This window comes from Garra rufa, chromosome 24 (genome assembly GCF_049309525.1).
Source record: "Garra rufa chromosome 24, GarRuf1.0, whole genome shotgun sequence".
NCBI classification, from domain to species: Eukaryota; Metazoa; Chordata; class Actinopteri; order Cypriniformes; family Cyprinidae; genus Garra; species Garra rufa.
The window spans coordinates 33,167,018-33,180,899 of NC_133384.1; the positions used below are offsets into that span (position 1 = coordinate 33,167,018).

The window sequence follows — 13,882 nt, forward strand, 5'->3', positions numbered from 1 at the left end:
ATCAATTTAAACCAATCTTTGCTAAATAAAAGTATTAATTACTATTAATTCCCCCCCCCCCCCCCAAAAAAAAAAAATTATAATTATAGGGACTTCAAGCTTTTGCCTTTTTTTTCAGATAAATGCTGATCTTTGGATCTTTCTATTTATCATAGAATCCTGAAAAAATGTACTCAACTTTTTTTAAATATTGATAATAATAATAATAAAAATGTTTCTTGGAACAGGAAATCAACATTTTACAATGATTTCCGAAGGATCTTATGATGTAAAAATTCAGCTTTGATGACAGAAATAAATGAAGTTTTAAAATATAAATATAAAATATAAATAAAATATAAAAATGTTTCATAATATTACTAATTTTTGTACTTTGGAACAAATAAATGCAGGCTTGGTGAGCAGAAGAGTTAAAAAAAATCTTACTGTTCAAAAACTCGACTGGTAGTGTAATTAGGAAAAACAAAAACAATTTCAACTGCGAAACATAAAAAAACGACTTGCGTTAAGTTCAGCTCAAGTGTGATAAATTATATATTAATAATTTTGCAGTGGAGCCACACCCCTCCCTCTCTACATACAGCACTGCGCTGCGTCATGACGCGCATTAGTCACATGACGCGTCGACGTCACGCTTTCGTACGCTTTTGGATTCGGGCAGGAGAAGATGGCGGCCTCCTCAGGTTTGTCTGACAATCTCCTCAATCCTCGCGGTCCTCCGCGGCCGTATTTTCACAAAAGAAGCGCTGAGCCCGTGCCTCACTACTCTATATAGCTCATCCGAGTGGTTTACCGTGCTTAAACGCCTTAATTTACCTCACTTAACAGATCTGTGTGCAGTTTTAACTCTGTGTGTGTTAGCATCGAGCTAACGGCCCTCAGATAGACCTTTAGTTTAAAAATAATGCCATATTTATTTTTTATTATCAGCTAATTAATATTACAGACACACCTAAGATGTAATTAGGCTGTGATTTAGTACCCAAGCGTAGATGAAATGCTGTATATTGCAGTTGGGCGGGTGTTTCGGTGCAAATGTGAGGCGAGGCGGAGCATTGACGCGCGTGTTGCTGCTGGTTCCGTCCAGTGTCATGACAAACGGGCCTTTAACTGGGGGTTGCCTGTCAGGATAGCACCTGAGCAGGTTGAATCAACCTCACAAAGTCATTTGAAACATTTAAAGATAATACGACTTTTCAAAAGTGCGTTGCGATTGTGCAATATAGGTATGTAGATGCATAACAACACTGATTTAAGTGTAAAGCCATTTCTTTAGGGAATACATGAGGTTTATGAGGGGTTTATTATACATATACATGATATATTGTCTCAAAGAGATTTTTAAACTCGTTCACGCTTTGATAAATTCATTATAAAGTTGCAGTGGAATAGCAGTGTAAGATCATGTATGTCCAGAATCAAATAACGTGTGTGTATATATATATATATATATATATATATGTAAATAATAGCACTTTGTATTGTATGTTAAAACAAGAGAGGATCATTACATTTGCACAAGCTGTTTTTTTTTATATTTGCATATCTAAAATCAGATCTATGTAAACTCATTTACAGTGAGTGTATATGTTTGCATATTATCTTAAATGTTTACATAAGGTCATATGCATCAGCCGATTTTTTATCCCAAATATCTCGAGTTGTACAAGCTCGAGCATGTCGTGTTTGTCTTAAGATTTTGAGGAAGTGAGAAACACTGATAGAGCAAGATGGGTGTCATTTCCTGAATCATTCACAAGTGAGTGATCAGTCTTTCCTGCAGAAAGGAAAGCTCACCTGAACTTGCGAATCTTGTCCCTCCGCTTTTTCAACACTTAGTAGTATCTATGCAAACGCTAGCTGATACTCCATGTTGAAATGCACAGATTAGTAACGTTTCACATTTGAAACTTTAATGTTTAAATCTTGGTTGAGTTTTAAATTGTACCTTAAATAGAGGTTTTTCACATTGCAAAAAAGAGAAGCCCATGTTGGTTTCATATGAAATGTTTAAATTAAGCAAGCATTTAAATTGTACCATAAATAAAAGGTTTTGCACATACTCAAAAAGGGAAACAGATGTTAGTTTCATGTTAAATCAAATACGCAACTCTCCGAAATGTTTGTGAACATATGCACTTATTAGATTTTAACTGTTAGAAATAGAAATTACAATCTTTTTCAATGTGTTAATTTTTTACCGTAATCTGAAAGCTGAATGAATAAGCATTTCATTAATGCATGGTTTGTTAGGATGGGACAAAATTTGGAGATACAGCTATCTGAAAATCTGGAATCTGAGAGTGCAAAAAAAAAAAAATCTAAATCTTGAGAAAATCTTAAGTTTTAATATTTAAGGTATGACATTTACTAAATATCTTCATGGAACATGATCTGAACATCCTGATGATTTTTGGCAGGAAAGAAGAAAATGTCATTTTGACCCATACAATGTATTTTTGGCAAAAGATAGTGCTACAAATAATTATAATTGGGATTTCCAGGATAGAGTCAGGGAAATATAAACTAAAATCGTAAATGCATAAGAAAAGGAAAAGTGTATATTTTAGGTTTCTTGTTCATTTTTCAGCTTTTATTCCTGTTGCAGTCCTCTTGCGGTGTGACAAATGAGTTTTAAAAGTAGAAATATTCCATAAAATCACTCAATTAATATGAACTTAAAAACTGCATGTATAATTATTATACAAGAGTCAGGAAAATTTTCCATGCTTCATGTAAAACGTGGCCCACAAAACCACTCTTAAGGGTCAATTTTGTGAAATTGAGATTTATACATAATCTGTAAAATGAATAAATACGATTTTTGGTTTATTAGAACAATAGACAATATTTGGTTGAGATACAAATGCTTGAAAATCTGGATTCTGAGAGTGCAAAAAAATCGCCTTAAAGTTGTGCAAATGAATTTCTTAGCAAAAAAAAAATTAAGTTTTGATATATTCACTGTAGGAAATTTACAAAATATTTCCTACCTTAAAAGAAAAATAGATAATTTTGACCCATTCAATGTATTGTTGGTTATTGCTACAATTATACAGACTGGTTTTGTGGTCCAGGGTCACAAATGTGAACTAACCTGTTGCAAACAAAGGTTTATTTGTTCATGAATTGTCTTTGAATTCCTTCAGGAGTTAAAGTCCCTCGTAATTTTCGTTTGTTGGAGGAGCTTGAGGAAGGACAGAAGGGTGTCGGTGATGGGACGGTGAGCTGGGGTCTGGAGGATGACGAGGATATGACTCTCACGCGGTGGACAGGCATGATCATCGGACCTGCACGAGTATGTTTGCTGTTTAATCACGTTTAATGTAGCAGTTAAATGACAACACTTATGACTCACCTGAAGAAAGTGTTACATTCTTGAAGTTTTTGTTGAATTTCAACTATTTTGATTGCGTGACTGGAAATCTCGGGCAGCGGTAAACAACATGCCGCCTTCATGTCATCCAGCGTGACACATGACTGTTGCTGGTGTAGATTAGAGATAAAGATGCATGCTGTCAAAGCAGTACTGCAGCAGAAACCTCCTGCAGTGATTTATATTTGTTAAAATTGGCAAGTGATTCTGTATTGGTCTGTTAATATGAATCACCCAAAGGTCTTTAGGATATATTGTGATTTCATTTAATTTGCTTAATGGCTGAAATGAAACCTGCCATTAAAACTAGGTCATATTTTACCACCAAAATTATAGAAATTATATTTTGCATGAAGATAATGAAGCAATTTGCAATGACATTTTCTTTTCATGATAATAAAGCACTTTCATTACAATTTTTTTTTTTTTTTAACTGCAGTACATTTTAGGCACAAAAATATGCTGAATTAGTATGAAACTAATGTGCAAATTATCTTAATGGTCCTAGAATGTACTTGGCTTTCTTATGTATGTAATAAAATTTCTTTATGAAATTATGACCTTCGCATTTTGTGAAATTGTGAAATCCTCCACAATAATAGTGCTGTTCTAAAGGCAAAGTAAGATAATTCTATCTTTTAGTTTGTTTGGTTTTACAGGGAGCTTCTGGTAGTTTGCTAACCAGAAGTAGTTCAGTTTTCTTTAGCTTTCAAAATATTCAGCTAGCCTGAAATTACAAGATAATAGTGTATGGATAATTTTGGTTCCCATGTAATTATTTAAAAATGAAAGTTACATGGTTTCTGCAAGTCTCAAAAAATCTTCCATACCTTAAGGACTTAAGCTGGTACAAAAAGTCTTGAATTCATACATTTATAGCATTTACCCCTGGTTTTGCAGACAAGGCTTGAGGTTAGTCCCAGACTAAAATGCATGTTTGAGCTGTCTCAACTGAAAATAACTTAATCTGATATGTTTTATAATATAAAAAAATTGTTCTGTCTCAAGAGGCACACCTGGAACAATTTCTTTTTTATTTTATTTTATAAAAGCTACTTCATTATCTTAATTTAACTGAGGCCTAGTCTTGGTTTAAGCCAAGCCCCGTGTGAAACTGGGCCCTAATGTTGAATACACTGAAAAATAGAAATATAATAGAAATATTTTAATATCCTTAAGTCACGATACATTTACTTGAGATGCAAAAAAGACATGAAGCTTGTTTTCTGAGAAACTGAGCAAAATTAACTTAAAACATGAACAAATATCGGTCAAAAAATCATGAAGACTTTTCTCTTTTCTCGTTTTATTCAAACTCACTTTATTTTGTTCAGTTTTTTAGAAAACAAAAGAAAACCACAAAACCATAAGGGTAAAACAAATTTTTTATTGAGATTTGAAAGTTTAATAAATAAGCTTTCCATTGATTTGGTAGGAAAGGACAATATTTGTCCGAGATGCAACTATTTGAAAATCTGAGAGTGCAAAAAAAAATTTTTTTTAATTGCCTTTAAAGTTGTCCAAATTAAGTTCTTAGCAATGCATATTACAAATCAAAAATTAAGTTTTGATATATTTACGGTAGGAATTTTACAAAATATCTTTATGGAACATTATCTTTAATATCCTAATGATTTTTGGCCTAAAATAACTGGTTTTGTGGTCCAGGGTCACAAATCATATTGCTTCTTGAGAAAATGTATTTTGATTTATTAATCTTTAGATATTTGTACTTAAAAAAACAACATACTAAGAGCTACTGAGGAGGAACATCACATCTTTGCAGGTGCAAGTTGTGGTTATTTCTATATTCTAGTGGTTCTGAACAGAGGTATCCAAGCCGTAAGCTATTAGTTTGTAAAATGAATTAAAAACTAATGAAGATCTGTTGAAAGTTGTATTTTAAAACCTTCTCATTTCGTGCTCCTAGACATTACATTTTTGAAGAATATATTATTGACGTAAAATTCCTCAAATTCATTACTTCAGTTTTCTTAAAGAGGTCTTTAAATTTGCCATCATAAAACCTGCATCAACCTTGAGTTAAAAGTGAGTGTTTTCATCTGTAGTCCATCATCGTGTGCTGTTATCGTATTGAATACTAAAGATGAGAACAGATTGCATCAGGATTTGAAATGTGAGGGTTTTTTTTCTAAGTTGTGTGGGTTTGTTCTCTTTGATGAATTGATGTTCGTTATCCTCTCACTTTCATGTTTCACTTGGCATTTCAGCTTTAACCTTTGACTTTTCCTCTTTTCTCAGACTAATTATGAAAACAGGATATACAGCCTGAAAGTGGAGTGCGGACCTAAATATCCCGAAGTACCACCGACTGTTAGATTTGTAACAAAAATTAGCATGAATGGAATAAATAATTCCAATGGGATGGTAAGTCGGATCTGCTTTATAAATGATTATGTTATGCTTGAGATAATTTCGCAGCAAACTGTTAGAAATGTGTGACATTGCAGTTTTTCATAGCGATACAGAACACAGGCACTCGAGACACATCAGTACTGCAGAGGAGGGACATTTTTCACTGTGCCTAAGCAGAACCAATAATGAATCTCAAACACTTCTAATGAGATTCAGCTGAATACAGAATACAATAGCAGCCGTAGTAAATTAAACGCTTTATTACACCACAGAGAGTAATTATATTGTTGAATCCTCATTTGTGTCTGCTTTTCTTAATGGTCAGTCGAAATAGAAATAGTTTGTTTTGAATATTCGGTCTGTTTTCTTAGCAGAAGTATACTGGTTTAAGATTAACTAAATCCTAGACATTTTACAAGCGAATTAGTTAAAAACAAATAGAGGGAAGTGTGATAAGCTGTGCCTTAAATATAATATTAAATTGACCTTTAGTCAACTAAAGGTAAAACATACAACTCATTATGAATGTATAAGGATGTTTGCTTTCAACTAAAATGAGAAGGAAGCTTTTGTAATATGACTTCTCAAAAATATGGTGCAGTGACACATCTTACCCCATGTTTAGACTGAAGATTCAGTTTCGTTTTCTGTCACTCAATTAAATGACACTTACCCTAAACTCTACAGTAATGATTATAAAGCACAAGTATATGGAGATTGAGGTTTAACGTCATACTGATACCACAACTTTTTGTGACACATTTGCCAAAGTGAAATACTGTTACAGAAATATTAATTTCACCCACAGATTAAGCTGTGCTTTTTAGCTAGTTGGCATCTTTTGGACGAGTGCCAGGTTTAGCTGTATCGACAGCATTTGTGGTATAATTTGATTAGCACAGAAAATAGTTTTGACTCATCCCCCAGTTTTTATGCAAAAGTCACATTTGCAGTAACACACTGCCTTCCCAAGTGAAAAAATATGCACTTTTATAATCTACTTAAAGTGCTCTATTTTCATGCATTAATTTTGTACTTATTAAACTAAAATTATTCTTTAGTACTTCTTAAGATAAATGTAAGATTATGTAAGTGTAATCAACTCTGCTATTTTGGCACACCAAACTATGAAATGTGCTTTTAACATACTATCTCTGTATAAAATTTTTATTTTTAGCTACCACTTGTAGTAAACCTGAGTGTATTAGTGTATGAAAGATGGGTTTTAGTGGTAACTAAATACATTTTTGTATTTTGCTATCCCAAAATAGAACAGAGGAGTCCACTTAGATGATCTTAAGTCTATCTTAAGAATAATTTTAAGTACACAATTAGTGCATGAAAATAGAGCACTTTAAGTACAGTTTTTTCACCTGTGTTTGTGAGTTAATCAAGCTAGTCTGAAAACATAAATGTCAAATTGGTGTTTTTTTTTTTCTTGAGGTGGGATTGGTTTTGATTATGTGTTACCTATATAATAATGTGTTTCCTACTAAGAAGTATTATGATTAAGTCTTGTGGCTATACTTTTAACCCTCATGTTGTTTTGAGAATTCTGTTTCCCCAAAAATGCGAGTTTAAGTTATTGCATTGGACTAAAGTTTACTGACTTTGCTGTCACAGGGAATAACTTCTCACAAGTTTTATTTATTTATTTTTGATAATTTTTGCGCTTTCTGGGGGATTTTTCCCCCCTCCTTATTACACTTGTGGTGCTCTTGGTCAAAAATGACAAGCTTTGCTTATTAATTTCTCCTCATGTTATAATATATGTTAGGGGTGCAACGGTTCAACTTACGGTTTTTAGAGTCACGGTTTCTGTATGTGCTATGTTTAGGGAAAAAAATTTAAAAGTAAAGAAATAAGAATAATCTACCTACAAGCAACAGCACAAATAAATACAATAGAGTAAAGATACAAATAATTGTGCTCCTTTTTTAGGAGCACAGTCTAAATTTTAGGAGCACATTCTTAACAATACTCAAAAAAATCTGAAAAACAAACAAACAATCGTCTTTCCATCAATTTTTTTTTACCGAGAACCGTTGCACCCCTAATATGTATGGATTAAATCTAATCTAAATCAGTTTGTTTGTTTTTTCAACTAGCACAGGTTTTGTATTTCTTTTGGGGATTGATTTGTTGTAAGCCTCTTTGATCTAAACTTACACACCTCAGTTTAACAAAAAAAGACTGAATCCAAGATTTGGTGATAATATGACACTATTAGCATTTTTTATAAGGCTAGCATGTAATTTTTGACTGGGAACACCAAATTATATTTTGTAAAAGATTTTCAACACAGCACAAGGGTTAAAACTAGATATTTTAAAGGGGTAGTTCACCCAAAAATGAACATTCTGACATTAATTACTCGCTCCCTCATGTAGTTCCAAACCTGTAAGGCCTTCCATCTTTGGATCACAAATCAAGATATTTTTGATGAAATCCTAGAGCTTTCTGACCCTGCATAGACAGCAATGTAACTGACATGTTCAAGGACCAAAAAGGTAGTAAGGACATTGTTAAAATACTCAGTGGTTCAACCGTAATGTTATGACCCTACGAGAATACTTTTTGTGCACAAAGAAAACAAAAATAATGACTCTATTTAATCATTTCTTCTCTTCCCTTTCAGTCCTTGACATGCAATCAGGATAATACCACTCATGCGTAGGGCTGGGCGATATGGACAAAAAAATTAACGATAAATGTTACATTTTTTATTTCTTTCAAGTTTAAAGGCAGGTTTTTGCTTCAATGTGAAATTTATAAAAAGAAAACAGACGGTTAATTGTGGTTTTAAACTATTTATGGTCAGAACATGACAGACAGTAACGTTTTGAATTCTTTACACTTTTCCAGTCAATTAACCAAATTAACAAAATGGAATTATAATTAAAAAAAATCTAAGTTCTACAGTTTCTAATGAGCAATATTGTTTCAAATCAATAAACAGGTGTTGCTTCATAACATTAATAATAATATAATATGTTTTTGTCTCTTAAGAAATACACAATTGACAGTAGCTTGAGTAAGGCTGCAAAATTGTAACAACCTAATTTTTATGTGGTGAAATGTAATTATTCTGACTGAGTTTTTTTTTTATTGGTCTTGCATAGTAGCATACATTTAGATCACAGATAAAACCACAAATATAGCACTTTAAAACCATGGTAAAAACATTACATTTAGTGTAAATGCATAAACGCTATAGCCTTATTACAAAAAATACTGTAATGATATTCCATTACTCCTCCTCAAATTCAACACAAATACCCACACACTATAGACCAATTAGAGTAGACGTCACAGTTACGTCAGTCGCAGCTGTGCATGCATAGGGGTTGCAGAAAAACACTGGTAATAAGTGGAGGTAAATGGGTAAAATCCATGAAATAAGAGAATTTTTTTTATTGTGTTATCCCTACAGTTATAGAATGAAATATTTAAGCCCGTTACTGTTAACATTTTTACATAACATTTATCTCACAGTTCTGACTTCTCACAAATGTAAGTTTATATCTCCTAATTCGGACTTCATAACTCCGTTTAACTCAAAAATAATGAGTTTTCTGCCACCACATAAAAAAATATGTAAGACCATCCCACTATCTAACGTCAATTTCGTTGAATAACAGTGCTTATGGCTGGCTGACAAGCTCTTGTAATAAGCAGAGAACATCTTGAAAATGACATCCAGTCAATATAATCTATAACCATTTTTAAATCTAACTATTTTGTAACTTCGTGTAATTCTCTGTGTAAAGGCTATCTCTCCTGGGTTTTCTGCAACCATGATGCACGTGCATTCTGAATGTTTACAATTCTATAATTGGACTATACCATGGTGCAGTTAGTGCTACTACAGTAAATCTATGGTAAATTCTACAAACATTATCACACATTTATTGAGGACATTTATAATGCGCAATAATTAAAGTTATTGATTTATCGCACAGCTCTATGCATGAGTGTGCATTCCAATGAATAAAGTCATTATTTTGGTTTTCTTTGTACACAGAAAAGATTCTCGTAGCTTTATAACATTATGGTTGAAACGCTGATGTCACATGAGCTATTTTATCAATGTCCGTACTATCTTTCTCAGTTGCATTGCTGTCTATGCAGGGTCAGAAAGCTCTTGGATTTCATCTAAAATATTTCATTTGTCCTCCAAAGATATACAAAGGTCTTATGGTTTTAGAACGACATGAGGGTGAATAATTAATGGCAGAATTTCTATTTTTGGCTGAACTGTCTCTTTAATGTTTACTGTCTGTGTATTTCTATTGTGGGAAACTATAACTTAAATTTTTGTCCTTTCATGTTAATAACTTAAGTTAAAATTATTCTACAAATGCTGCTGATAGAGTAACAAACCATGTTTATACTTTAAGTATTTATATATTTGTTTAATGACATGAACGGCTGTAACTCATTTCTGCATGTCCCCTCCCTTCCTTTCTGTCTCTTCTTCTTTGTTTCAGGTGGATGCACGTAGCATACCAATTCTAGCAAAATGGCAAAACTCATATAGCATTAAAGTCGTTCTTCAAGAGCTAAGGCGTCTTATGATGTCCAAAGAGAATATGAAGCTTCCTCAACCACCGGAAGGACAGACATACAGCAATTAATTGTAAATGATTGTTATGACCCTCTGTCTTAAACCTTACTCTCTTAGAAATGTCTAGTAAATCATCAGAAAAGAAAAAACGCAAACAAATATCGCTCACTCCACACACAAAACTGTCTCCATGGCGGAGCACGATTGGACATTTCTAATAGTTTAGCTTGAGAAACAAAGAAAGGAAAAACGCCTATATTGTGTGGCACCATGTTCAATTCTGTTTTAAAGTTACGAGTGCACAAATCTCTCTCTTCCAGTAACATTTTCATCGACCACGAGCTTTATGATGATGATGAAGTGAATCCAGTCAGCGTAGAGGCAGAAAGAAGGCATGCTAGGTGAGGTTTATACAGATCTGTTCATTTTAAGTTAAAGTAACCGGACACCAAAACTAAAAACAACAAAAAAAATATTAGGATGCATATACAACGGCATGCTTACTAAAAAACAAAAAAGAAGAAAAAAAAAAAAAAAAAGAGGGAGAAACGTAAAAGCAGCTGAGTAAATTGTAAGTTAACTGAACTATTTTTTTGTGTGTATCTGAACCCCTCACTGACAATAACGTTAAGGGTCCTAAAAGTGTGCCTGTAGTCTAGTAGTGTCGCAAAAAGGGTTGGGAGCGGTTCTGAACTTTCTCTTCTGTTCATTTTTATTTTTAATGTCTGACTTTGACACAATCGCAGTGTGCGGATGCTCTGCTCTGTTCTGAAATCAAACCGTGCGCAAGGATCTGTCGGGTGCATTAAAATATGACTCTCCAACCTGCTGTCAGACTCTGTTTGTATACGAGTCCATCACACGCCGCAGAAATACGCTGAGATGTTACTGTACGAATAAAACAGCAAACCCTTGCCATTCAGGGACGGGATTCGGAGAGCGTCCGACTCGCATCGTTTGAATGACACAGCCTTATTTTTACAGCGAGCCATTATTTTATACATCGTACCTCCTACCACTGATTTCATATCACCGCAGTGTAACTGAACATAAGTGTGTGTCGTGATCCGTAACATTAAAGTCGCTCATTACATAAGTTTATCTGATGCATTTTCCACACTTAACGTAAGGTGACGTAAATAGGGTGTTTTCCGTAGGAATCGGCGATTGTGTCAATGGTAAGGATTTGCTGTATACTTGCCCTTGCTTAACCACAGTGCTTTACGACTCCACCTGTAACTGCGACGGCATGCTGTTATGTAGCTTTCATCACGCCACCGACTAGTACTTCAGCAATTATAACATTAGAACCACTGTTATAGTCCTTAGGTACTCTAACCAAGTTAATCATTGATATAAATTGCAATTCCAGTGAATGGTGGGGGTTTGTTGTGCTGTTCTTCATTTATGCTTCGGTTGGCTATGACCTTTTTATTCAAGTCTTCATTAGCGAAAACTAATAGGCAGTTATTGTGCAAATTAATATATGTAGTGGCAGTTTTCTTACGGTCTCGACATTTTCAGAGCCACAGATGAATCACCCTGTAATGCATCTAAGAAACTTTTTTTTTGTCTCCTCCCTGTTCATTTTTTTCTTTCTTTTTTTAAAGACATATAATCAAATTAAGTTGAATTTGTGACACCGGGGCTATGTTCAGAATAATAAAACAAACATTGTGGAACACACTCGGTTCTTACTCTGGTTATTTGCATGGAGTATTTATGGAATTAATACTAAAAAAGTCTATTACACTGCATTTAGCTTGTCATTGGGAACGTATTTTATCTACTCCCATTAGTATGTACTTTGAAGGTACTAATATACACCCTTTAGATGTGTTTTTGCACCAGTGACAAGTTGTATTTATACACTACCAGTCAAAAGTTTTTGAACTGTAAGTTTTTTTTAGTCTCTTCTGCTCACCAAGCCTGTATTTATTTGATCCAAAGTATAGCAAAAATATTCAAATTTCGAGATATTTTTACTATTTAAGATAACTGTTTTCTATTTGAATATATTTTAAAATAGCATCATTACTCCAGTCACATGGTCCTTCAAAAATCATTCTAATATTTTGCTGCTCAAAAAAACATTTATGTTGAAAACAGCCGAGTATAAATTTTATTTCAGGTTTCTTTGATGCATAGAAAGTTCAGAAGAAATATTAATTTCTATATTTTGTTTTAAATATTGGTAATTAATGCTTCTTGAACAGCAAATTGCATATTAGAATGATTTCTGAAGGATCATGTGAAGACTGGCGAAATGTTGCTGAAAATGTAGTTTTGTTTACAGGAATAAATTACATTTTAAAATATATTCAAATAGAAAGCAGTTATTTTAAATAGTAAAAATATTTCTATTTTTATATTTAATATTGCTGTACTTTGGATCAAATAAATGCAGGCTTGGTGAGCAGAAGAAGGCTTATTTAAAAACATTACTTATTTAAAAAACTTACTGTTCAAAAACTTTTGACTGATAGTGTACTTTTTTTGCATATATCTTTTCCAGTATATTTGAGAGTGTTTGTGTTTTGTCTTGTTAGATGGACATCCTACTACATTTGGGACCTATTTGTGGTTGATTGTCTATCTATAATAAAAATGTCTTGTTTAAAGTGAAAATTAACCCTTTTTTTCTTAAAGGTAGGGGTCACACAAAAACAGAAGTTTTTCTCATTTCAACTCATTTCATTCACATTTTTCCAAACCTTTAAGTCTTTGGGACACCCTTAAATCTTTTCATCATATAAAGCAATTATATCTCTTCACAGGACTTGCACCCTTGGATTCGTTTGGCAACAACTTACATTTTTATTGGAATTTTGTAAGTTTTGGACTTTCAATAGAGGTTTCATTAAAATCTGTTGTGTTTTGAAGAGTATATAAAGCCATGGGTTTAGGGTTTGTAAATTGACAATGTTTAAGTGAATTAACCATTTAATGCACTCTTCTAGTGTATTTCTGATCAGTTAATGAGCTTATTTATCATTTTTAATATTAGCAAGCAATCATTTTTAATGACCTTTCATATAGATAAACGTTTTGGGATATAATCAGTATGGATAAATTCAAGTCCTGATGTCCTCAAGTCCTTCGTGTTTTTGCTTCTTGAACATTGCTCAATGTTTTAAATGCATCACATTACGTAAGTGAAATGGGTTGAATGTCTTGGCTGGGGCAATACTGGAGTCATTGTCTTAAATATGAAAGATTGGGAACTGAATGGCTTATAGGATTTATTTATTTTGTCCTTCAGTCTGAATAAACTTTGTCCTTTTGGGTTTTAGGCTTTATTCCATCATTGCCCATGACAGAAGAGATCTGTCTGTCAGTGGAAACATTGCCTCTCATCCGTTTTATATTCCCTGTCCATTAAACATTGATTTTGTTTCCACTAAGGGGTCTTGTTTGAGCCAAGATAGTTTGTTCTAAAGATATACACTACCAGTCAAAAGTTTTTGAACAGTAGTTTTTTTTTTTGTTGTTGTTTTTTAAGTATCTTCTGCTCACCAAGCCTGCATTTATTTGATCCAAAGTACAGCAAAAAATGTAAAATT

General features: G+C 33.2%; 1 protein-coding gene across 1 annotated transcript; it reads left to right on the plus strand.

Annotated features, from left to right (window-relative positions):
- Window positions 1-601: 601 nt before the first annotated feature.
- Window positions 602-12,005, plus strand: ube2v2 (ubiquitin-conjugating enzyme E2 variant 2). The gene is made up of 4 exons (XM_073831027.1): window positions 602-683; window positions 3,150-3,298; window positions 5,639-5,764; window positions 10,243-12,005. Exons 1-4 carry the CDS (start codon window positions 668-670, stop codon window positions 10,387-10,389), a joined length of 438 nt encoding a protein of 145 aa, XP_073687128.1. The 5' UTR covers window positions 602-667; the 3' UTR covers window positions 10,390-12,005.
- The last annotated feature ends 1,877 nt before the right edge of the window (window positions 12,006-13,882 follow it).